At 35.9% G+C, this 27,549-nt stretch overlaps 1 protein-coding gene across 1 annotated transcript in view; it reads right to left on the reverse strand.

Annotated features, from left to right (window-relative positions):
- The window catches only part of MYO16 (myosin XVI), a 293,425-nt gene that overhangs the window by 129,220 nt on the left and 136,656 nt on the right, over positions 1–27,549 (reverse strand). The window contains exon 15 of the mRNA XM_074146466.1: positions 24,645–24,792. Within this exon, the coding sequence (XP_074002567.1) occupies positions 24,645–24,792 (148 nt within the window). The remainder of the gene's footprint in view (positions 1–24,644; positions 24,793–27,549) is intronic.

Consider the following 27,549-nt stretch of genomic DNA (forward strand, 5'->3'; position numbering starts at 1 on the left):
CCCCAAAATGCAGAAAATATACAGTTTAACACAGTGGGAGTATAATATATACTAGCTGTGCAAGGAGTCACATTTTTCCAATTATTGTTAAGTTCATTCTATCTCGGAAACATACTGACATTTAGACAGAAACATAAATGTTTTTTTTTTTGCTTGTAAAACAGTTCCTGGGCATCTTCTTTCCACCTTAAAGGCCCTGAGGATGAAAAGGCCTTGAGACACTATTTGTATTAATATTATTACTATCACCTATTTATGCTTAAGAACTAGAGTCCAGAACCAATTTTAAATTGTCGCCTCTCCCACAAAAATAATGAAAGGGGGAAGAGATGTGTCACAGTGAAGAAGTCTTAATAATAATGAAACATTCTGTCAGTGGAGATATATCACTATTCCATATAATGTAAAATTTTTTTCAATATGTAAAGCTTTCCTCATATTTATAGTGCATTTTTGTCTTTTTTCATTCAAGTGGCCTGGATAGAATTGCATTGCTAGGGATGAAGACGGAATAAACTGCTTAAAATTGTGAACCTACCATGCAGCTGTTAGTTAACGTTTTTACTTACATTTTTATTGCAAGCTATAGCGCTATAGCCATCATATTTATGAAAACCTATGCTGTTACTAGATTGTGTGTAAGGTTCCTATAAGTTACCAATGAAGTAGTCTGTGTTCAAATGCAAAACAGACCTGGTGACTCCTGAATTCTTTGTTGTTGAAAATTTTTGTAAAAGAGGTACTACTGCTATACAAGCTGGAGGTGATATTCCATAACATCTGATGCATGCAAGCTGTGCACCAATTGTGGACTTATTTATCATAGTTTTATTAGTCTTACTTGCATATCTCTGCTTGCAGATACATTCTGCAAATGCACATTCACATTAGCTTACTGTAGCTTTAGAAAAAGGATTCTAAGATTTTGGCTGAAGTTGAGCCTTTTATTTGAAGGTAGCTGCAAAGACAAATGATGTAAGTATCTCCGGTAAAAGTGACAAACAAAACAGTGTATGCCGTTCTAACAAGTAACTCATTTCTACTGACTGTCTAATCATTTGTTTAAATGCCACCACGTTGACATTTGCATTGGACTAGTACTCTTGACAAACAGCTTATCAGCATATAAAATTTTTAAGGATGTGATCAGTGACTGTTTATTTAAAAAAAAATAAAAATCTTACTGATCCACAAAATGGGGTTCTGTTAAGAAGATGAAGTATAATCAATAATTATAGTAGAGTACAATCACTTTGAATAAAACACAATGCTGCATTAGATAGAAAATTTCTTGAGAAATTTAAGAGACTATCCACATAGTTTTATCTTTCTGATTTTTTCTTCCTGATTTTTTTCTTCTAACAGTTCTAATTTGAAGCACGTAGCATTCTCATCTATTATAGTCTCTCAAAGGAAGAAAAATTACTATTTTGAATAAAAAAATGAATGGTGGTAATTTATCATATTATACAATTTTTCGACCATCATTTGAATGACATCATAGATCAAAGTGTCAGGTAGGGGTGTGACTGGTGTGCCCAAGAATATTAAAAAATACTTACTATGACATTTAATTCTTTATGTATTAACTGCCCATATAAGTCAACAATTACCTTACCTGTTTACTTTATTATTCTTGTTATAATTGTTACATATCATCATAATTCGTATTATTCAACTTATATCTGCAGTAAAGTACATAATTTCATACATGCATCTCAGTATGAAGAAACACAGCTTACCAATACTGTGTTTTTGTGACAAATGCATATTTCAAAATTTCTTATATAGCACTACTGACTAAAAACTTTCTTTAATATTGCCTGCTTAGATGATTGAGCAAATAATAAGAAGCTGAGACTAGAAAGAAAAGTTTTTACTATCAGTTTGCTGCTCTGCCAAAAAGTCAGCACAGCAGTATTTGATTTGGATTGAATTTAAGTTCATTTATTTTCTTTTGAACTGCAACCCAATAACATTTAGTATCAAATGAAGTAATCTGCCTTACTCAACATAAACAAAACATGTCATTTCATTTCCTTGCAATAAAAGCAAAGGAAATAAAAAGTAAGACTCGCAAAACTATTACAGAATGTGAAAGTGTCTTTTTATTATGTCCGTCCTATTAGAAGTGTTACGTTTTTATAAAATCTGTGAAGCGAGAAAAATAAAAAAGTTCCAAATTTGATAATTAGGGGATTTATTTGGTAAGAGGGCACCTCTTTGCTGATTACTGTCTCATAGTCAGCACAATCCACAGAAAAGGTCTAGAGCTTCCCCACTTGGTGTGTGAGGCACTCCATTTAAAAGTGATTTCAAAGCATCTAGAGCATAAGGGGGATATTGAACCTTTATGTTTTGTGTCCGAGGTAAGTGCTGCAGCTTCCCAGTTAGCTCATGCTGAGGCAGAAAAGGCTAGCTCAGTCCACTCCAGAAGTTTCAGCTTCTTTCAGTGGGAAGCTCAAGAACACCATAGGCTTTCAAAAATAAGTTTTTCTTGATATTTTGAAGAACAGTCAAAGTAAAGCCAGAAAACAATCACCTTTTGGCCTTGGACTTACTCTCCAATCGTGAAACCTGGCTCACACTTTGACCTGAATTCAATGTATCTATAAACTTCTCAGCTATAGTCATCAAAGTCTACAGACTGTGGTTATCAGAGTTTCAAGGGAGATCTAAGCTTTTGATATATGTCACATAGGGAACTTTTCTGATCTCTAGCAAATAGAGGTTGACAAATATTTTTCCACTAACCAAGTCTTTAATTAACTATAATCATAAAGTACTTTAAGCTGTATTGTTTATAGTTGCTAAATGAGAAAAGAAGACCTTGGTACACAACACTGACCACAGAGATCACAAGGCTTGTCACAGTGACCCTGTAGTAGCAAGCCTTCCTAAGGATTGTTAGAAACTTTGATATTTCACTAACAGACTAAATAAGTAGCTGTTAACCAAAATACTATCCCAACACCTAACCACTTCGCATTTGTAAAATCTGACACTTGAAATGTTCGAGTATTCTATAAGAACAGCTATTTTATGCCATGTACCTATATACATTATTGATGTTTATCATACAGAAATACCTGGTTCATTACAGTAGTTTAGCTCATATCTGACAGTGAAGCTGTCTGAAAGAGATTACTAGGTTGCATCCGCTTCATCAGAAATTCCCTTTTGTCAGGACATTTAATGTTGGGTTCCAATTAGAGGAGAAGAGGAAGCGTGGTTTTGCCAGATGGACACTTCTTTTCAGAGGGCTTTCCTGAAGTAAATACATTCTGTCATAAATAATTAAGAGAATTCTTGGTGGGATTATACCATTAAGTGGTTTTAAATCACTATAAAAATTTAGGATAAAACTCTATGATGAAAGAAAAGGTATTTTTATTTTTATTTTTAAGTTAGCATCTAGCCACTTGCTACTTGACTCCTTTCCTGACAGAGGATGAGTGCTGACACATCTGCATTTTCTTGTAAAGCTTTCTGAGCTATAACAAGCTTGATATAAGAGAAACATAATACAAAGATTAGTTGTTAGTCGTGAAACTTTATTATAACTGATAAGTCAGTGCAGTAAATGTTGCTTGTGGTAATAAGGGTCTCACAGTTAAACTCTTCAGTAAAAAAGCTCTGACTAAAGGCAAAAAGATTAATTTTCAAATTGCTTATATTCAGAACAACTTACCCATTTGAGGTCTCATAGTATTCTAAAGCTTCTGGGCTGTGCTCAGATTAAAAAAAAAAGAGCACACACCTTTAAGACAAAAAGAGAAACACAGAAGCAAGGGGCTGAATAAGATTATTTACTGTGGTTTATTGGTCAGAGAAAGTGTCAGAGACCAGATGAAAGCACATTTTGTCAAGGAATTAAGCCAAACATGAATGAGTACCGCGAAGATACAATTATAAAATAAGACAAAGGAATAGCTGAATGTACAGATTCAAGACAGATAAATCTGATTAAGCAGTGGATCATCAGAAAAGCATTTATCATAAACTAAATGAGAGTCAAGTATGCCTTGATATTGCAAAAAATTAATCATCATACGTAACACCCTTATTTACATATGCCAATATAAGAGGCATGAAATACTTATCATGCTAAAGCTTCAACTGGAGTATTTGGTGTGATTTTGGGCATCCTATTTCAGGAAAATCAGGATCAGTTAGAAAAAATCCAGAGGAAAGCAATAGAACAACGTATCAGAAAAATTACTTAGAGCAAAAGAGTTCATTAGATGTAGCCTACAGAAGACTGATAAAAATATTGCAAAGAGGAAGAGTCCTACAGTCCTTCGGGCCCAAAACCATGGACATGGGTATACCACTATTTTACACAGTTGACCTGAGGGACACAGAAGAATAGTATGGTAAAGCATGAAACAGATCTTAGAGAAACGAGTCAGTTTCAAGGAGATGCAAAATGTGAAAGTACCGTACTACAACTAAGATACAAAGATAATTTCCAACACACTTTTTCTGGATTGTGATACTGCATTCATGTCAAGTTTGCAGAGGATGTCAAATTGGAGGGACTAGCCAATATGCCAGAGGGTAGGGCTGTCCTTCACAGGCTGAAGCAATGGCCCAACAGGAATGTCATGAAATTCAGCAAAGACAAGTACAAAGTCCTGCAGATGGGAAGGAATAAACCCTTGCAACGATACAGGCTGATGAGCTGGGGAGCAGCTCTTGGGAAAAGGCCTCGGGGGCCCTGAGGGCAGTGAGCTGGGCAGGAGCTGGCAATGAGGTCAGGCAGCAGAGATGGCCAGCAGCATCCAGGGCTGCATCACCAGGAGCATTGCCAGGAGACTGGGGGTTGTTTCCCCCTGCCCAGCACTCACTGTTAGACCACATCTACAAATTGTAGCCAGCTTTGCACACACACGCGCGCACACACACACGCACTACACAGGAAGACATCGCTAAAGTGTGGTGAGATCTGTGACGGGCCACCTCAATGGTCGGGGCTGGAGACATGATGTGGGAGAGAGTGAGTGAGCAAGGCTTGTTCAGCCCAGGGAAGGGAAGGCTCCAGCACACAAACACGTTTGGAAGTTTTCAAGACTTGACTGGACAAAGCTCTGAACAACTGGGTCTGGTCTCACAGCTGGTCCTGCTTGAAGCACTAGGGACCTCCTGAAGTCCCTACCAAAATGAATTGGATTTCATAGGATCCTATGATCCTATGAAACACATTAAACTTATTTCTCAGGTATGTTGGGATTTTATTTTTTGAACCTTGCATAAAACCAGTAATTTTGGCCCAGAAGAGTGGGAGATCAAGAAAAGGTAGGACTCAAATTGTTAGGGACATTATCTTGACCTTTGAACAGTCCATAAAACAAAAAAAAACTGAACAAGGCTCTTAAAGCCATACGATATCTGAGGGCAAGTAAGTTTTATTTAGAAATTTACATTGTCTAAAAATCTGAAGGGATGACAGTATTTTAAAATCAGAACAATCTTAAACATCAGAGCCCTACCAAAGGATGACTCAAAGTAGGAAGGGAATATTTGTACATTGCAACCTTCTCACTAGCTTATCTAGTAGTTAAATAGCACAGCATTATTATTTTATGAGGAGGAAAATGTCTTCTTACTTTGGAAATAAATATGTGGACACCAACTTCTAATTAGTCTTTTTCAGAATTTTAGAAAACTTAATTTTTAATGAAATTAACTTTAATTTTTAAGAAAAACTGATATGACCTATTTATGATTAGGAAATTTCCAGGCACTAAGGATTAGAAACTCAAAAAAACCCCTCATTTAGGATTTTTTTAATATCTTCAAAATATCTGGAGAAGTACTATTACTGGGTCAAACTCCTGAAATTTAGGAAGACATTCCATGCAAGCTGTATCAAAGTAATTGTCAGCATACATGCTGTGACCACCAGCATATCCAAGCTAATTCAATTTAACTTGATTTTGTCTCTAGACAATAAACTGTACCTTCCACATGAAATCATTCATTTGTAAGTCTAGAAGGGTGACTGAACAATAATCCTTTCTTGCACAAAAATGCTCAGGGAGGATAAGATTTTTACTTTACTGGGCTTCCAGGTAAAGGCATACACTAAATGAGTTTGATCCTACTTTATTTAGATCTTAGTTCTTATGCTGTGCAAAGTAAGGAAAAGAGGAGGCTGAAACAGTCACTGCAGACACTTTGCTTATTACAAATATCATTCTGAGGCAGAAAACCCTGTGCTTCAAGATTCAGGAATGATAAGATCATTCTCCTAGTAAGAACTGGGAATATGAATGTGAACACAGCTGAAACAGTCAGTTAAGTTTTCTCTTTCTTTTCTGTAGCTGTAGCAACAGATTTTCAAAGAAGCTGTCTGTTTGCACAGCAGATCCTGTCTTCATAAGGAGTTGGACCAGATCTCTGGAGGCACCTTTCAAACCGAGGGCAAAGGAAAATATTTTTCTCTGTTGATATTCCTTTAGTTGGTGAAAGAAAAAAAAAGAAAAAAAAAAAAAAAAAGAAAAAAAAACCACATAAGAGCTGAATGTCATAATCTGTTCTTTTCTGAGATACGAGGGTAAGTGGTTCCTGTGAGGAATTAAAACTTTTATGGTTTCCTTTCTTCTTCTGATTCACTTGCCCATGTGTGATTTCACTGCTACTTAGTAGGATTTCTCTTAGCTAACCCCTAGAGAAACAGAATGATATCAACTCCTATTCTAGCACAATTGACCACACTATCTAGTACATTTATTTTGCTAAAAGGAGTTCAAGATTAGTGGGTAAAGAAGCAGTGAAGAATAAATATTTAACATAAACAAATAATTAACTAAATGCAGGACTCTGTATCAATACGTACTTATGCAATCAATGCTTACTTATGCATATTATGCTATGAATCAGAAGTTCTGGATTTTGTCTATAAATGCCTTATTTCTTTTATAAAAATGATCTACAAATAAAACTCTTAATGTTCATTCACTACTACAAAATAGCTATTAAAACAGATCCTGATACTTTATATTTATTTATACTAGACAGAACTTTTTTGTTCTCACTTAAAGAACAAAAAGATCCACACTTTTTTTTTTAATATCATGCTGTTATCATGTGGAAACCTGTTATGCAGTAATTCTCCAAAACCATTATGTGCTGTACAGTTAAACTCAGACCAGAGAAATGAGATCAAGCTGTTTCAAAACATCACCTTCATCCTAGATATGATTTTCTGCATATCTTTCCCCACACACAGAGGTATCCAAATTCTTTGTAATTGTGACAGGCAGGAAATATAACTGACTTGTCACTTACTTTGCATGAGCTGGTTGAGGAGTCAGCTTTATAGGCAACTGGTAGGAAATACTGTGTTTATACCCTAGAGGAGAGCACGTCACTTAGATTGAATGGACTCAGATATACCTATTGGAAGCATTCATACACTTCTGGTGTTGTAAAGGCTTTTATTACAGTTTGACCTTAATTAAAATGCGCCACTTAAAAATGTGCCAGCGCCAGCTTCTATAAAATGTTGCATCAATTGTTCTAAAAACAAACACAGCCCATGCACATCATGACATTGTATTTAGTGCTTTCAGGCCACTGAAACAAGAAGTCTTTTTTTTGTTTTTCATGCCAGGTTTACATGTACTGGGAAGTAGAACAATGCTTTATTCCACCACAGTATATTGTCCCAATTCAGCAAAACATTTATGTGTCACTAACTTCAAACCCATGCTTCATTCCACTGATTTCGGCTGAATCTTAGTATTGTAATAAATGGTAATATGAAGCACAACTGGAAGTTATAGGTTGACAGCCTATGTTGAACTTTGATTCACTATGAAAGAAAGAAAGGCAGATGAGATGTTTAAGTGAGACAGCAGGAGATATGTAGTACTAGAGACCTAGACTTCAAGCAGCCCTAAGCATTGCCATAATTTCTAGGCATATTAACTTATCATACATTTACTTCTACACAATACAATGTGGTATTACACAAAGATTCCTGAACTATGCCTATATGACCTAGGTATAGTATAGAAAGCACAACAAGCAAGGCTAATTCCCCTAAACGGACCACTGCCCCAACACAGCTATGGTACTTTATGCCCATCACCATCTGGGGTGTCTCTGCTACACTCCACAATGAGCCACACAGACTTACCTTTTGCCTCTACCTGTCTTCGTATAAAGTCTAAAACAAAGCCAGTTTTAATTGGACGTTTTTTATTACAAAATCTTCATTAATTGATGCTTTGTTGCTAGAAAATTCTCAAGAGAGCCAACGTCACAGGAGGATGAAGCAGTATTTCATAATCAAGTTCCAGCTCTAACACAATCAATATGCATATTGTGGGTGTCATTTAATGTGACATTGTATTAAGAAGCATGGATTAACAAGCTAAATCCCTTCCTTCCCCTTATTAGTGCTGCCCAATGAACCATGTACCCGCACAGTCATGTGAAAAGTGTGTGGCTTTTGCCTTTGCAGTCCCCGTCCTTCCTTCCCATTCAGCTCAGGGTGGTGACCCTGATTAAACACAATGGTCGTCACTGAAAATTCAACATTACCAGATCAGTTACTTTTTACTTTAAGCTAAGGTGGAAATTATAGTGTCTCAGATATGTGTTAGTTCCAGACAAAATACAACCATTTGTAAACCAGTTTTCTTACCACTAGGTCAGTTTACTGTCCTCACATTAAATACTTGTGAAGTTTTTCTCTGAAATATACATTTTTTTCTAAAAGGTTAGCTATTCCTGTGACTACTTGCAAAATCCCGAGACTTAATTTAGGGATAACTAAACATTGAAATTAAGGACTGTTTTGCCAGACTCAGAATGAATGACTTAATAGCTTTACATGTTTTTAAGAATATTTTAAAAACTGTGGGGATGAAGGGTATTGAGTGTATAAAACCAAGGCATGACCTTTCAAAAACAAATTCCACTAATCTCTACTATATTTGCAAAGTCACAGAATAAGAAATTATAACAAACATTTTTATTTCTTTAGATCTCTCATGTGAATATGAGAGGACAATGTATTTTGCTCAGTGAGTAAAAGCTGTCTTGCACTTAGTACTGTTTGATCTGTAAACAGGAATGAGATAAAGACAAAGCAAAACAGTTGACATCAATGAAGTAAATGACATTTACAGAACATGATAATGAATAGCTTCTGGCTTTTTTCTCTGGGGAAAAAGGGCCATATTTTACTGCCTCTTTTTTTCCTTTGTCTCCAGCTTTTAAACCTGTTCCAATCTGAACAGATTTTACATCCTTTGAACCATGTTACACAGTAGCACTGAGCTGGAATTACTGCTAACCATTTAAGTGCACAGATTTCTGCTCATGACTAGTGCAATAAAGCACCAAAACTGGCATTTCAAAAGTCAGAATAACTTTATTAATGCCAAGAGGTAAAGTATTAGCATAATATTAATAAATTAAACACTGCAGACAGATTTGGTGATAGGCAGAACACAGCTCTTAAGATACGTCTTTTGTAAACTGGCTTCAGCACAGAAAGCATATATTAGCCTGTGTGTTGCTCAAAAATAGTTTTGCCTTGACATTTTCATAAGACTAAATTTCAAATAATTCTGTAAGTATACCTGTATTATGAAGTTTTTACAGAGAGTGGATACACTCAAATGGAAAATGAAAAAATACAGCTTGGTCTTTATTTTCAAAATGCCAAATATCTTCGGGCTACAACCAGCTAGACTTTTCTTTTTTAAAAAAATTATTGATATTCCTGTGGAATAGGTTTAAATCAGAGACTCAAGCCTTCTGTTCCTAAAATTACATAAAAATGTAAATCGAGGGTAATTCTATTAAAGAAAAAATTGAATGTACAACAGGAGTGACTCAAAGTAGAATTTTTCATACTTGTGGTAACATTAAAAGAAATAATAAAGGCATATACCTTGCAGTACTATCTCTCTGACTCATATCATTCAGTACTGTACAGGACAGAATCACTCACGAGATTGTAGTTCTGTGGACTATCACTTTATAAGCATAATTTTGAAGTCAAAATAAGGACCATGATGATAAAAAAGTAGCAAATATTGAGCATTGCTGAACATGCAAAGAACATAAGTCAGTCTGCATGCAAGTGCAAACTGGTCCAATCCGTGTCCTGAAATGCTTCAGAAATTGTGTTTGAACTTTGCTCCTACAACCAAGAGTAATTTCATATTCCTGTGTTCAGACTTACTTTGGCACTAGTTGCCAGGTAGATGTCATTAAGTTTATGAGCCTCAAGACATTCATCCACCAGCATTTGCTACTGTTAAAATGCTTATTCATTAAATAAAGATTACTGGGTTAAAAGCCACAGTATCAGATCTAAACTTTAAAAAGTGCTTTGGGTACCTGCTTATAACTTTCAGCAGTATCCAGTTAAAATGTTGACAATAACCTTCAAAATGATTTCATATTACCGCTGATTGCAGTCAATGGATCAGTTTCAGATCAGCTGATTTACAAGAAGCCCTCTTCTTCTCGTATATGCACGTATGGCTACATGTATTCCAATATGTGTAACTAAACAATTCTGAACAGTAAGATCACTTTAAAGCCCTCTAACTTGGCCAAAAAAAAGTTAAGGCCCCCCAAATCACTAGCTACTCTAGTGACTTTTGAAATATTGGAAAATATACATTATTTATACAAGAATGAGACATTTTTAAGAAGGATTAATATATTTAATAATTAATCAATAAAATTTATTTACCTATCACGGGCAAAGAAATCTCACACAATACATGACTATGAGTTGGTGCAGTACCTAACTTTACCCACTTGTTCTACAAAGCAAGACTATTCTTTCTACTTTAAATAGAGTAAATACGTATGTATTTATGTATGTTATTTAGCAATCAACCAGCTACAATCATTACTGGCCATCCCCTCCACATAAGCAGAGGTTTCTGCTTTTCACACAGTCAGCAAGCCACACGACGCTGAACCCAGGGTACAGTTGTGGAGAATTCCGGGCTGCTCTCCCATGCTCAGCAAGACCTCCCCTGTCTCCCCCTGCCCCAGGACCCATTTGCGTCCCAAGTGCGTTCCAGGACTGCCAAAAGTAGAAATAGGATGGATGTGTGTGTTTCTCTCACATCTTCTCAGCCCTGCCAGTAAAATCTCACAAATGAGCTGCTCTGACATGAAATCTCCCATGGTGTCTTTCATTGCCTCTCATAAGGCAGAAAGTACTAAAGACCCGTAAGCTGGATGCTCAGCAAACCTGAAGTAGACTTCACAGATTGCACACTGAGAACTCAATTCAATGAAGACCTGCATTAAGCAGGTTACTTATGCGCTGAAGTTACACTGACTTTATACTGTATAAAAGGAACTAGCCTTCCCTAATCAAGAGAAATTGCAGGTTTACTTCAGTACTTTCATGGTTTGTGCATCCAAATAGGACAAAGAGACTCCTTGTTGAGTCTTACCGCTAAAATCCACAGTGCGTTTACACAAAGGGATTTGCAGTTTATGCAATGCAGTTCTATAGGCAGGCTAGGTTTGTATCCAAATGCATTGTTTTCAAAAAAATAAAATGAAATAAATAAAATAAAAAAAATAAAATTAAATTTAAAAAATAAAATAAAATAAACACAGAAGAAAGATGACAGAAGAATAAATTATCCCTTAGTGTAGTCCTTTTTTTCCCCAAAGATATATGGGAACCTAGAATGGGAAAAGATTGGAGAGGATTATAATTGCATGTTTAAATAACAGGCTCCAGAATAAACTACAGAACCTTAGAATTTGGTAAGATGCTCCCTTTTGTTCCAGTTTTGACTTAAGTACTAACCCAGCTCCATAACATACTCACTGAAGTTAAGTTCATCATAGTACATATTTTATTAGATGCTGCTCCATTCCTCTTAATTGTTACCTGATTGAGGAGTCCTGTTTAAACAGGGGATTAGGTCTGGAAATACAGCAAATATACATAATGGAGATGAAAATACAGTGGGAAAGCAGTCACCGAGAGCATGACGGAAATGGGACTGCAGATACAAAAAAGTACAGATGCATCTCTAATAATGAATCTGATTTCTCTAGCTGCACCTGAAACCAAAGACATTAGTTATACAGAAGCAAACACAAATAAATACCCAGAAATGTTAGGATAAAAATGTACAAACTCTAGCAGTAGTAGTTTTAACCCATCAGGAAACTGATAGAAACTAAAGTCCAAGTGAACAATGATTTCAATAGAAAAACATACCAAAGATGGGTCATAGAGACTTTCTTTGTGTTTTATTCCTTACTGGAAAATTTTAATGACATAGGACAGTCTCCAGTTGTTTTCCAACAAGTTATTTCACTAAATAAATTATTTTCCTATTTAATAGTGTCATTTTTATTATTAAGTTTTACTGTGAAAAGCCACAGATTTTTTTCCACAAATGATTAGCACTGTTCTTAGTCTTCGTAATCCTCATCTTGGACAAAACAGATCATGAAGTTGGCGTCAGTGTACTAGTGCCAAAATAAACACTGCAATTACTGTGTAAGTTTAATACTAAGCTGCAACACCATCTTGGTAAACTGATTTCTACCCATTTAATGATTTGGTTATGTTAAAATTTCATAAAGGTTAAAGCAGAAATAAGAAGGTGCCAGCATTTATCATAAGGCATAAATTACACTTCTCTGCAATTACAGTTACAAATGCAGTTTGTTTGTCAAATGGAATTCCTACATTGTTTCAGTGCCCTTTCCCATCATTTTAGTCAGCAGAAAATTTCTACTAAGTTTTTATTTCTGAAGACTTTATTGGTTTACATAGCTCTTTATGCAAACTGGATTTGTACTAACAATTTTTCTCACCTGTATTTCTACTATGGAAGAAATTTTGAAACTCCAAATCAGATAAGCAAAGGCCTTATAAGCACAGATAGGTCACAGACCAAAACGGTGTGTTAGGAAGCACAGAACCTCATACACATTTCTTCCCTAAAACACTCTGAACTACTCCCACTCAGCTCTCCCCAGTGTGTCTCCTTGTCTGATCCAGAGTGATGTTTGCACAGATCTGATAAAAATACAGCTTTCCCTGGTTAGATAGGCTAATATATGTATGAAAATCATTAAGGATCTCAAAACCCCCTGTACTATTTCACATCTGTTGGCTGCCAATCAAAGGTGACTTGAAACTATTGCAAATATACTTGAAAGTATTTTTGTTTACTTTTGATATCAACCACTGAGTACATCAAGTTTCATATGATTTGTATTGTACTGTACTAAGCTGCAGCAATAACAATTTGTGCCGTGATTCCAAGAGATGTGTCATAAACTAACTGGAGATAAACAAGACCTATATGCAGAATAAAGAAGTTCCAATGATCATCTGGGGAATGGGTGATTCAGTACAAAATGTTCCTGCACTATTCTACCCAGCATTATATTGCCTAAAACAATTTGAGAAGCCAAAACTGATGGAGCCGCCATTTTTAGGAGCTGTGTAAAAGTGAGATCCTAACACCTGGTATTAGCACTCAATTAACATAAACAGAAGACTGGTTACTTGTAAGCTTTAGACAAAAGTCCACTTGAGTAGCTGTATTTTAACTATATATTTTAACTACAAAAAGTCCATGTGCAAATCCAGCAGGAATCAAAAGAAACTGTGAATGGCACTAACCTGACACAACCAGGTTTAACCTCAGTGTAGGGGTCATTTTGAGTTATGATTAATGAAAGAGCCACAGGAAGAAAACTACACTACACTTTGGCTTGATCTTCCTTGACTTTCCCAAAGAGAGTTGGCCGGAGTAAATGTAAAGTTACGCCAGTGTGGTGAAAAATTCAAGCCAGCTCAGGGAGCTCAGTGAAGACAGTAAGTTCAAACAATGGTGAGAGGTATCGTCTCTCTTAGATCTAACATTAAGCTGAGATGAGCTGGGTTCAATGACTGGGGCTTCCGTATGCCAATATCAATTTCTTAAATGAGCCATTCCTGACTGGAAATTCATCTACAGTAATTGTATCAGGATGATTCTAAGAGTGACTTTTGAAATATAAATTGCAGAACTATATTATTGCTCGAGATTTATGCAATGTAAGAGCTAAGTGGTTTCAGGAGCTGAATCCACTGAATCTCCCCCCACAAATGAGCCGATTAGCATCCTAGTAAAGTGCAGAGACATATTTTGTACTTAAACTAAAAGCCAAATGAGCTTCTCTACCATTTTATAAGTGAGTAATCACATCTACTTTTAAACTGGGGTTTATACGGCAATCTCATTCCTTGGAGCTACATCCATTTTCAGTCTGACGTGAAATAGTGGTGGGCTGCCTAAACAGTCAGCAATTAATTTCTTGAACAGAGGACCAAATCTAACCTCAATATAGATATAACTTCCACAGATCTCTGGAGATTTATTTTTCCCAACAAAAGGTTGAACTTGGCCCAGAAACTTTAAGGTGTGAGATACTCATCAACATAATTTACAACAAATTGGAAAGTCACTTGGTTCACGTGATATTTATTTTTGCATTTTCTTTCTCCATTTCAAGCAATTTATTCGAAATCATTTTTTATTCTATTTTTGGTTTTCTGTTAAAACTAAGACAGATATATGTTCTGTCTTCAGTAGATTCTGTAGATCCTGGTGCTCTTAATTACCAAGTTTGTTTCTTTCTCTTGGATTAAACAGATTTCATTTTCTTCCCACCTCCTACACTTTATCTTTCATGCCACAGACAGATTATTCTCCTCTTGTTTTCCTCATGTGCTTCCATATTGTGCTTACCCCAAAGGAGACAAGAAAGAAAAAGCGTCTCTCAACAAAAGAAATTGCAAACGGTATCATGCCAAGTTAAATGAAGTAAATGCAAGTTTGTGATTAAAATTGAACGTACAGAAGTAAACTGATGACAGCTATAAAAAGGCAAAAGACAAAGTGGTTTTATATGCTCTGATGTTATTTTTTCGGTTCCGAACCACTCACTGGCACTGATATCTGAGTTCCTTTAGGATAATTCAGAAATACAAGGAGTGCCTTTTCTCTACCATACCACTGTAAACAGAAAATTTATTCCTGAAAAAACATCTCATTTGTTCATTTACACACAGTTAGTTCTACACCTTTGGCCTGTTAGAATTATGATGGAGAGAAAAACAGCTGTTGAGAAGAGGTAATCATAATGAATTATTTCTTTATTTCTGAGAATCTGCCAATGGAGTGCTGTACTTCCTCTGTCACTATTCAATCAATATGTATGAAAAATAATACAATGAGGAGGCAATTTTTAACATCAAATGAAAGAAAATACCCAAAGGAATATGAGTTTCAGATTTATACTCTCAAACAAAGCAGAATTTCTATAGCATTTATTCTGAAAGCCAGACAAATAACAAGTCCACTTGGGACCTAAGACAAAGACACTGAGCTAAGTCTCAGACTTATTTTACTACCTCTACTTTGTTAAATAAAAAATATTCTTGGATTTCATTTAAACTAATGATTAATAAACATCATTGAAGCTATATTTTCTTCAAGGATCCTTTGGGAATAGAGAAGTAATGTCAAAAGCAGCTAATGTTGAAACTGGAATCAATAAATTAAACATCAAAATCCAAAGCTAAGGTACCTCTGCTTTCAAGTAGAAAAATATTGTTTTAGATATCTTGACATGTAATTAGAATGCAAGTGTGCAGGTGTGTATGTAACTGACCCTGAATTCAGGATGAACCACTCAAAACAACTGCACAGCCAGATGCTCAAAACAAGTATTGTGAAATAAAGTTAATAACATAGTGTTATACTTTATGCATGAGGTGTAGGTATCTGCAAATAGAAAAATAACCACTTAATTTGCAAAATAAAGCAGATGACACAAATTAATGTTTCAGTTTTGTTTTGAAAACCTAAGCTGTGATCCTGATTATATCTTCTGTAATTGTATTGCTAACCTCCTAGTCATGTATCTTGTAGGACACAACTGTCCACAAACATCTCACAGAAAGAGGGGGTTTAAGATAGAGAAAATGTAGTCAATTTTCAGAAAGATATTGTATAATATTAATTTTAATGCTGACACTATTCTAAGATATTTCCTGAATATTAAGGTGCACATGATGATCTTATGGAGGAAGTTTTAGTCTACATGATCCAGTCATCATACCTGCCCCATTAAAAAACACTGAAAAAATTCTTATCTTCTCTAAACTAATAGACTGCTTAGGGTTCCATCTAATTTTCATTAAAATATGAGCGCATAAGCCTAAAATATGAGAGACTAAGTCTAAAAGTTTAGCTGAATAGAAGTACATGAAATAGAAAAATGAGACGAATTAGACCAGAGAGTAACACTTCTAAAAAATCAATATTGAATGCAAAGAATCCCAAACTTAGTTATACTTTGTTGTATTTCAGATCTCAGATATATCTGAAAACATGTATTGTAAAATGTCACGCTAAAAGTAGATAAAATCAGTTGTTTAATAAGTATCACTTTAAAACATGAAGATGTATCTTAATACAACATTTTTTTTTTTTCTGGTGTCCATCCTCAACAAAACTGATTATGATTATTACTATCCAGCGTAACTAATCACACACATCAGCCATTTACTGGTGTTGCCTCTCACCTCTTCCTTCTTTGAAGTGTAAAGAACAACACTGATGCCTGAGGACCATGCTCCAAGAAATTAATGGAGCCTGAATTTCAAAGAAAGAATAGGACAAGAAAATAAGAGCTAAGGAAAAGAAAATGCTCCTTTTGGTTCAACCCTGGTTCATTTCTAGGGAAGAAAAAAATGTAAAACAATTTGAATAATCTCATGAACCCTATTTACTCGGAAAACCTGCATGAATAAGGAATACAAAGGAAAATTAAAGACGGTAAGAGAACTGGAGTAAGACTGTTTGTTAACAGTTGAAATAAAAGGAAAGTGGAGGCTGAAGTTGTAAGATGGCAGGGAAAAATACAATAAAGTGAACAATGTGAAATAATATTTTTCTGGAATATATGTATGTTATACACACTGTAAAGAAGATTCAACCTCAAAAAAAGAAAATTAAGTGAAAAATTCAGACATCAGTAAATACAGGGTAAACAGGAAAAGAATAAATGGTATGCAGCAAAAGTAAACAAAACAAAAGCAAAAGACAACAGAGAAAATTTAGACAATTCTTTTGATGTTGAAATCATTCCAGGTTACATATATGTAAAACTCACTGAAACAAGTTTACACCTGCTCCAGAATGTGAGATAAATATATCTGCTTCTCCTTTTTCCATTACCTTTCTAATAACTAGCTGGTGTAGTTTAGCTGTCAGACCTCACTGGAATCTAAATAAATGAAATTGCCTTGTTTCATTCCAAATCTACAGATCTTGTCCTTAAAATCGTACTAATGGTTGGGAATCAGATTTTCACAGTAGTACTGTATGAGGATAGCTAAGAAACAAATGTTCACAGTAAAAGTTTTTCACTAGACAGTTGAGATATAAGTAAACTATATCAGGAAGATATACACTGACAGAAGTGTAGAATTTTTATATTATTTGCTACCACGTAGTTTAAAAACAAACAAAAAACCCAAACCAAAACAAATCTACTTTCACCTTTATTTAGTGCTTCACCTATCCATCTTCTCCCATTGTACTGAAACAAATTCCAACAAAATTAACTGAGATTTAACTCCTTCAGTTTTTGAAATCTGTGTTTGAAGCTGCATCGTCACGTTACCCCATTATTTAGAAAGTCTGTCAAGCACGCTTGAAAAGTCTTTATGCCCCAATGGTCCTTTGCTGTTCTAGGCATACTAATATAGGTAGGTTGCACATAACACTGCACTGTCTTAGAAGTGTTAATGTATTTAAAATGCAAACTTTTCGGAGAAAATGAATGCACTACATTTAATCAAGTTAGGACAGGAAAAATTGTACAGTAACAAAAAAAATACAGATTTACTTGTTCAACTAGAACTTGAATGCTAGTTTCCAATTTAAGAGACCTTTGGGAGAGAAGAGAGAACACAGAAAAATCAGAGATATCTAAGAAAATGTTGAGTATAAATACATTTGGTATGTGTATATATGTGCATGCACACATAAATTCAAGGTATATTACTTTGAGGCTCCTGAGATATAAGAAAGCCTCTGAACTTATAAGAAGTATTTTCAAAAATTCTAATGACTTCAGAAAGTGTCTCATAAAATCTTATTTCACAATAATCTAAGCTTCACTGCTAAACCCCTCATCTGTTATGCAAAATGTTTACAAGCAGAAAAAAGAAAAATAATGCAATTGCATTAGCTATGAAATTGAATTTAGCTTGGCTACCTGAAGACATAACTTTTCCTCAGAGTGGTCCAGAGTTACTTCTGGCAAGGTAAAAGTTTTTCTAGAATAATCACAGTATAATAATTTGAAAATTAACTTTCTACTCAGCATTCATTACAAAAGCACGTTGCAGTAGGATAACAGCAAGATGATAAATTTCAAACATTGCCTTTGAGAATCACCTATACATAGTCATCTAGTCTCTAAAATTCCTTATCAACCATAAAATATCAAGCCCACTTCTGATTTTTGAAGGTCTTGGTTTTGTGTGTTAGTAGAGCGATCAATGTTAAGTATAGGAAAATGAACATAACGAAAGTAGAAATGAGTGATAAGTTATCTGTATGATTTAACGCATAGGTTCAGAAAGGAAAAGGAAGTGGGAGGCTGATTCAGGTTTTTCTTCTTCTTCACCCACATCTTTACTGAGAACTTAAATGCCAAAAGATCCATGGCAAAAGAAGCTTAGGGGTGACAGACAAACTATGAGTCAAATCATTAGCTTAATTGTTATCGGAAGAGTTACCATGTGTTAAAAGTGTTAATTAAGTACAAGTTTACAGGCAATAGGCTAAAGAAAATACACATACTGAAGAAAATATGCTTATGCAAATGAGAACAATTAATAGAGAACTGTTTAGTTCTCTGTTTAGCTGTTTTTTAGATAATGTGGCAAAAAAAATAGATATTCATTAACTCTCATTAAAATTTGACAATGGATCTTTTATGATTCTGCAGGGGTCTTGAATGCCCTCTGCCCTCTCAAGGGTTTAGCTGCCTGTGCTGTGCAAAAAGCCTTTTTGGGACACACACACACACACGGATTTGCACAGAAGAATTAGGAAGGGGTTTTGGCCAAGTAGAACTAGAAGGACTTGACCCTCCTGGCCATTCAGCTGCAGGGATGGTAAGCTTATCACAGCTTTTTTTCTCCTCCTCTGCCAATACCTCCCACAATGGAAAAGTGAAACACAGCTGAGGAACCTCTGAGTCTGATCTTTACCCTCCACCTAAATTTAAATACAATGAATGCCACTTTCCTGATTGCCTGGAGCTTTATTCTGTCAGCAGGATTTTAAAACAAAGTTGATCCTCAACAATGAAATTCATTGAGCCTCAACACTAGACTTCATTGGGGTGAGACTGAGAATTTCGGTACAACTAACTTATGCTGAGTTTCAGCACACAAAGTCTAATAGCAATTTGGTAAAGTGATGTAACTTGGCACTTCATATAGAAATTGTTATTCCAACAGGATTACCACCCATGGGAAAATCTGATGTAACCCTTCCTGATTTAGTTATTTCATTCATAGTATTTAGATCCAACCAATTTTGTAAGACAGGTCTACCACTTGTTTGGATTTTCCACTAGTCATCAGACAGAGGTATCAGCAACAGGTAATTTGTGAAGCAAAGGGACCAAAACGGTATTGTGTAACCACCTCTGTGAATTTTTATGGACACAGCTGGTCTACGTGGGTACTGAAAGTTTAAATCAAAGGGAGTATCTATAAGGAAGAAAGGTGATCTGTCGGGCTTGAACACAAGGAAAGAGTATGGAATATCAGAGAACTGGAACATCCCTAAAATACCTAATTTTCCAGTTATGTGGGACTAATTAATAAAAAAACCTTCCTCTATGAATTTACCCTGTATCATTAGACTGCCACAGATACGTTTGTAGACAAATGGCACAGATATGGAAAAGTGTTATTTTCAAGAATGATTTGTTGCATTTTAAATGACAAAATAATCAAATGATTGGAAAGAAAAATGGCATCCAAAGATCAAAGAAAAGAAAAGAAAGAGAGAAGCCATGAAAACATGCAATATCTTCCTGGCTTTATACCAATAGCAGCTAGAAAATGAAGAGACTTGCCTCCTAAGTATGTTGAAGTGGGGAAAGTTGGAGTAAGTGGTCACTCGCAATTGTGAAAATTCTCATCTTGAGGTCTTGTGTGTGAGAGGGAGTGGGGATCAATATGGACGATGCTATAATGATCACCATTTTGCACAAATTGTTTTAGTGCTTGTTAGAAAAGATGATGACCAGAAGTGCATAAAAAAAATCAGACATAAGGCTTTGCACGTAATGCTTCTTAAAAATGTCTATTGGGATCTTATCTATACCATTTACTTTCCCTCATTGTAATCTCTAAGCCCCGTTTGAAGATCATCCATATTCTTCAGAGTTGGGAATGATTTCCTCAATCATGTAGCAAAGAGCTTCTGATCAGTTTAGATTTTAATGAGAAATTTGGTCACTTCACTAAAATTACTACTTTATACATTAAATTAATAGAAAGTTTTCTTATGGACAGTGAAGAGGGCACCTGCACTGAAAAACTGTAAAAGAAGATATCCCAGTTGTGTGAACTGATCTACAGCTATCATTGCAGAAGAGTTTCACTGCTTTTTAAGGTGTGAGAGAAATAGCATAGGCAGAGAGTGCACCCACTGCAGTGCACACCGTTGTTCTACGGGAGGACATCTTGCACATCTGGGAACAGAAGTCTGAAAATACAAACACAAAACACACCTCCTGACCCTAGTCCAGCTTCTGCATGAATGTGCATATTAACATTTTCCCCAGCTTAAAGTTGATACAAGCAGTATAGTTCAACGTATAAATGTTGACTGACAAAGATCTGACATTACAAGGGAAGACTAAAAAGTGCCTGTCAGAATCACCTTGCAATACTGAGAGCTCTGTATCAAGTTTGCCTACGCTACCGAAAGCCGTAACAGTACAATCAATTAGGAGAACTAGCAACCTTGTTTAAACTGAAAAAGTTGAAATCAAGTTGAACAGCTGCCAAACTCACCATCGTTTCTGAAATAATTTCCATAGTTAAGTATCCTTAAGCTATGTTTCTCATATACATATACAAATGTAATGACATGATTTTTAATGACAGTAGGTTTGAGTATCTTACATATACCTATTACACAAAGACATTCTTATATTGTTATATATACTGTAGCTTTGGAAGTCAAGGATAATATGAAGCAATTGGCCCATGATAATAATAGCAGGTCTTTTCACTTTTTTTCTGTAAGATTTTTCCCACATTTTTTTCTTTCCTGTCTTTCTGATCTCTCGTTTTAGTACGCTTTCTTCACCAGAGTTGAAGATCACTAGCACCACTAGCACCTCTCTTCTTTGCTCTCTGTTTCACTCTGGTTGCACGCTTTATCACCAAGGTAGTACCTACTGTAACTGTGAGACTAAACTTAATGTGCTAGAAAAGCTAGTGCATACGCTTAGTATGAGGCTAAACCAATGCTTACAGTAACAGACTGTATCAGCACCCACAAAAAAAAAAAAGAACAAGTCAAGAGCAAATTGAGAATATAACTTCAAATCTCTAATCTCACTGTATTACACGTCACCATCAAGATAAACAAAGATGAACACACCAAGTTAATAGAAATTTTGGAAATTTCAATCAAGGATCTGCTGATAAAAATCAGCTTCTGAATGTAATGAATACATGGGAGTAGTTGTCAATCAAAAAGCCTTGACTTGCCCTTTTGAAACTGTCTCTCCATTTCTGACATGCTCCCCCTGCTAAGTCTTGAAAAATGATCTTACCTTTCAGGAATTGCTTCTGTCTTTATCCATCATGACCCACATGTGTATACGATGGGAGGGATTCAGATCCCTACCTACATAGATTTAGATGGCTTGCTACTTTAAGATCCTAGTTGTATATAGGTTCAATAGAAAGTGGCCAGCTATTTGTCTTCATATGATGCTCTAGCAGTCATAACGCTTGTAAGAATGTCCATTTAAGATTCTGAGCTAAAGCTCCCTCTCAGGATGGCACCAAACACCACAGAATTACAACCTAAGAAGTCCATCCACACATTGGGGTGAAACCCCAGCCTTACCGAAACTCTCAGTGACTCCAAAGGGGAGGGATTTTCCCTTACAGTTATTTACATTAACTCTTAATCCAGGATTATATACTGCTTAATACATGAACTACCCCTCACCTTTTACAGCACCAAGTCTAACAATAAATACTATTGAGAATACTACTTTGACTCTTTAAGGTACTTTTATTTAAAATGAGAATAAAAACCCAACGCTATGTCTCATTTCTCATATTGAAATGGCTTAAGCAAAAAACAAAAAAATAGGGATATCTTGTGATCTTAACAGCCACTATTTACTAAAATTGTTCAATTTTCCACATAAAGGTGCAACATTAAATGACACAAAGAAGAACAGAAAAATTATCAAAAAAACAGTTGGGCACAAACCACCTGTAGTTTCAAAAGGGCTGTTATCTAATTAAATTTACTATTAAAGTCAAGATTACACTTGCTTAAAGAAAACATGACAAATTCACTTATTGATGTTACCAGAATGATATGATCTCATCAAAATTTGACTAAGCCAGAAATAATGAATTTATAACAGAGGCCAAATCCTGCCTTCCTGATTCATGTATGAGTTTGATGCAGTAAAAATTCACCCCTAGTTTAACTCTATCAACCAAGAAAGATCTGCCCCACTGGACTACTACAGTCAGAAGTTTAAGGTAAGAAATATTTGGCTCAAACACTCTCTCAATAATGCAAGATAAAATCTACTCTATGTAGCCAAAGCAAAGCTTTATTGATAAAAGCAGCTTTATGCAAATGTTCACCTATAAATTACTTCTAAAGAGTTGGCACTGCAATGTTCAGACATCTATTTAAAAATACTATTTGTTCTTTTTGGATGCTTATCAGGTATCTTATCAGATAAAGCTTTGTTCATGTGAATCTAATTATTCAGGTTTTTGCTAAGTTCTTTCCTGTTGGAGCTTCTTGCAAAGTGACTTCAAACTGTTTCAGTTTCTGAATAAACTGAGTGATTCCAAACAACTTTTGCTAGAAGAGGAATAAATTAATGATTGGGAGCTCAGAATTCTTTTGGTCTTCAAAGCCTTCAAAGGATTTAAAACATAGAATTTAACTCTTCCTCTCCCCTCACTTTGAAGTGAATGGTTTTTAGTAAAGCAACTTAGCTTCAGGTTTCTTCGGAGCTAATGCATTACATTATTCTGTATAAAACCAGAAGTGCTAACAGCTTAAACATTACCAAACAACAGTAGTATGAAGACTTGTGTTTAAGAAAAAGATCAGAATCAAGTAAGTGTTTTCTATAAAAATTAATGTGGTAATTTTCTATTTACAGGCCCCAAATCTAGGAATACTATTTTATTCAAGTACTGTCCAGAACAGAAGATAGAAAAGTTGAGAGAAAAATCCATGGGAAAAAGACTTAGATTTGAAAAACTCAGAACACTCATTTACATCATTCAAATTACTATTGGTCTTCTTACAGTTACTCACTGTAGTCATTATAACCTTAGCCAATTTAAGAGAAGTCATTAACGTGAAATAGGCTTCTCTCATTTCAGTGAGACTTCTTAGGAAAGACCGAAGAAAGATAACCAAATGATCTAAACCAGGAATATGAAAAGAATCTAAATTAATACATTTTGAGATACTTCCTGATAAAGCAGAAACTTCCATTTATATTACAATTTCGGAGTGTATTCAGCCCTAGGAGTGTATTCAGTCTTAAAACCACTACATTTAGGTATCTATATAGAGCTCTTTATATTTAAGCTCTTACTATTAAAGGGGATGTAGTCAGCACAGTTTATGAAGCCACAAATGTGGTTCAGTTCACCCCAAAAGCACATATCTACATGTAGCTCTATATAGAGCTGAGTAGAGACTCAATCTCCTTTGACTGCAAATGGGAGCCAAGACAACAGCTCATGTGGAGACACACACAAAGACTTAATTTTAGGTGTGGGGTATTGAATCCTATCTTTGTTTTTAAAGCAGTCAAAACTCTGTTTTGGTTTTTCTTAATAATATGAAGTAAAGTAAATATCAAAATGAAAATGGAGTTATCAGTTACAGATAGTGACATTTCATCAAAATCAAAATATTCCATAAGAAAAGTCTAATTTTAATAAAACAATGTTTCCTGAAGACCAAACATTTCACTAGGGAAAAAAAAAAAAAAAAAAAAGAAAAAAAAAGAACAGACCTATTCTAGTCCACAGAAAATAGAGAAATAGCTAAGAAGTTTCCTTCCTTTTTATTCTTTAAGTCAATAATCCTAATGGATATAATACTCTGATCTTTTTAAGAGGGTGTACATGTACTCCAGAATTAAATCTTCACGAACAGGTACTCAATGATAAATAATTTCAGACCTCATTGAAGTTATGACACATATTACCTATTGGAGGAGGACCTCAACAGAAAAGAGGCACTAAAATAAGAAAAATATTGATACTAAATATAAAGTTGTTTTCCTACCTGTGTGCAGACAAATTACTGAGGTACAGGGTGTATTTTTCTTCAGCAGATAGCCCATCCATCATCAAGTAAAAAACATGAAAATTACTCTGGTTGAGAGGCTGCATAATGACACGAGACTTCTCCAACATGTATGTATAAATCCTAGCTGATTGAGAAACAAACAAATACATTCATCATTATACTGATTGCTCTAAACATATATTTTAAACCATTCACCATTGCAACAGTAAAGAATAAACAAGGTTTCTTATAAAACACTGTGAGGTGGGCATATAAAAAGGAATACCATTCATTCTACCATATTTTCTGTATAGATTACAGATAAAATCCTAATTCCATTAAAATTAGTGGAACAAATTTTGGTCTTTTTACTGTCTTACATTGTCTTTTAAATTACTTAATTTTAAAGATAATGGTTTTGATTTGTACTCTGTTTTACTTATTTGAGGCAACAGTTGAGAGGCAATGGGCACAAGCTGGAACAAAGGAAGTTCCATTCAAATATGAGGAAAAACTTGTTTATGGTGAGGGTGACAGAGCAGTGGAACAGGCTGCCCAGGGAGGTCGTGGAGTCCCTTTCTCTGGAGATTTTCAAGACCTGCCTGGATGCAGTCCTCAGTAATGTGCTCTAGGAAATCCTGCTTTGGCAGGGGAGTTGGACTAGATGATCTCTAGAGGTCCCTTCCAACTCTGACGATTCCATGATTTGGCAAGACTTTCTAAGAGACAAGCTATTAGTCATCTCACCGGAGTGTAGCCATCTGAGTGTTGGCATTTATTCTAAGATCCTTCTTAACGGAGAGAGGAAGATGCAAGAGAGATTCAAGACATCTTGGAAAAACTAGACTTGGGACAATTTCCTCTTTCTCTGTTGGTAATCAAGAACACTCAGATTAACAGTTTAGATTAACCATTTAACTTCTAGATGGCTAATTCTAGATGGTTACAAAGAGACAAATTCTCTGTAGAACTGATCATCAGCAAGCTCACTATCCTGTGCCTGGGAAACATGGGCATCTCAGAAGGGCTGTGATGAGCTGGCCAAATGAAAAGCCATGTAAATCAGCACATCTGGGAAGAAGGTGAAAGAGGATGCACCTGACCACGATTTGCCTACAGAAATGCTGACTTACAGGATCATACATAACCTCAGGCCACTAAAGTTCTGAGAAAGGCAAAGCACAGAAGCAGGGAAAATACTGGACCTTCAAATCCATTCACCTGCTTCACCAGATTACAGGCATTTTAGAGGTACATGTGAAGAACCAGACGCAGATTCACTGTTTCGGGCAGATTGCTCCAGCCCTCCACACAGTTCCAAATGCAGCAGGCTAAGAGAACAGGGGGGCGACAAACTGTAGCTAGAGGTCAGGGCCCTTGCTGTGAGCAAGGACCTGACTCCAGTTCCTATTTAACCCACTGTTTGTCTACCTCATCTCATCATTGGTTAATGTAGAGTACTAGCTATGGTGCAAAGACCAGAAGCATGTCCCTTCACACATAACTGAGCACTCCACCACCCGGATGCGGTACATTCTGCTCCAGCTTTATGCTTTTCAATCTCTGCAATATGGCAGAGCTTTCACAGGGTCTTAGCAAGCATCCTTACCCTGAAAAAGATTTTTGAGTTTAGAGGATCAGACACACTTCTCAGCAGTGGAGGAGCTGTATATTTGAAATGCTATGAGAAGAGGAGGCTATTAAACCATTGCTTCCCATAATCTGGGTGCCAACCAACTCATCTAAGACTCCTTCCTTTATGAGCTGGAAGTAGTTCTTGAAAATATTGGTACATGCATCTGGTAGCACAGTAAGTATGTTTTCTAAACACATATCATTTTTGAGCTGCTCATAGGCTATTAGAATTTTATTTTTCTTTACTTTTTTGAAGCAAACTGGGTTTAAGCATAAAATAGCACTGAGTTACTTGGTGCAGTCAAAACTGTTGCATTTCTAAGCATAAGCATCTTCAGATGCCTGAGAGACCTGAAGTTTGAAGGCAGAGTGGGAGTTTAAAGACTTCCAAAGATGAGGACAGTTAGTTAAAACAGTATTTTCAGAATCAGTTTTGGACTCAAAGGTATCGCCCAATGCAACGGCGTGCAAAGTTATGCAGGTTAGATCTCGGTGTGTGAGAGTGTGTCAGAAGCACGGTAGTTGTATTAGCCTAATGGCGAGGCTAGATGCCAGAATGTCATGCTCCTGTCACCACACAGCTGCTAATACGCACAGTAGCTCATTCAGAGCTAGCTTGGCTATTGCTATACCATCTGTATTTGCCTGGTAATCATATTTTAAATTTCACCTAAGTATCTTCCTATCTTTTGGAGAGCTCTAAGTTTCCGCGTGTCCTGTTAAACATAGCAAACTTGAAGTTACTTGAAGGTGTGTGTACAAGGGAACGTGGCCTGTAGGAATATTGTTGAAAGACAGTGCAGAATGGAGGGAAACAAAACTGGTGAATCTTGAACACATTTTTTTGAGAAAGCTCTCAGCAGTTAAGTGCTGACCCTGAACTAAGTGTAACTATGCAGTTTCACAAAGGCCAGGCTGTTCAGCCTCTGCACAGGCCAAACCATCCCAGACACATCCCAGTTAAGCAGTACAGAAGGTCAGTGATACACTACCCAGGGGCATTTTCTACCCTTTCTTTTATATAACAGCACAGGCATGGCCTGACACATGTGCCAGCAACCAAAACCATGCCTGGGGTTCTAGCTACCAAAGGGACAGTAGGACTGACAGAGAAAAGTTGTACGGCTGACTTGCTGAACCAAGGAGACATGATCTAGCCCATTTAATCATCCTAAAAAAAGTAGAAGTTAACTCTCGCTATTATGGAACCAATATTATGAGAAATAGTGTATCAGCCATCTAGCCCTCTGTTGCTACACTACGAAAA

Source organism: Numenius arquata, chromosome 1 (assembly GCF_964106895.1).
Source record: "Numenius arquata chromosome 1, bNumArq3.hap1.1, whole genome shotgun sequence".
Lineage (NCBI taxonomy): Eukaryota > Metazoa > Chordata > Aves > Charadriiformes > Scolopacidae > Numenius > Numenius arquata.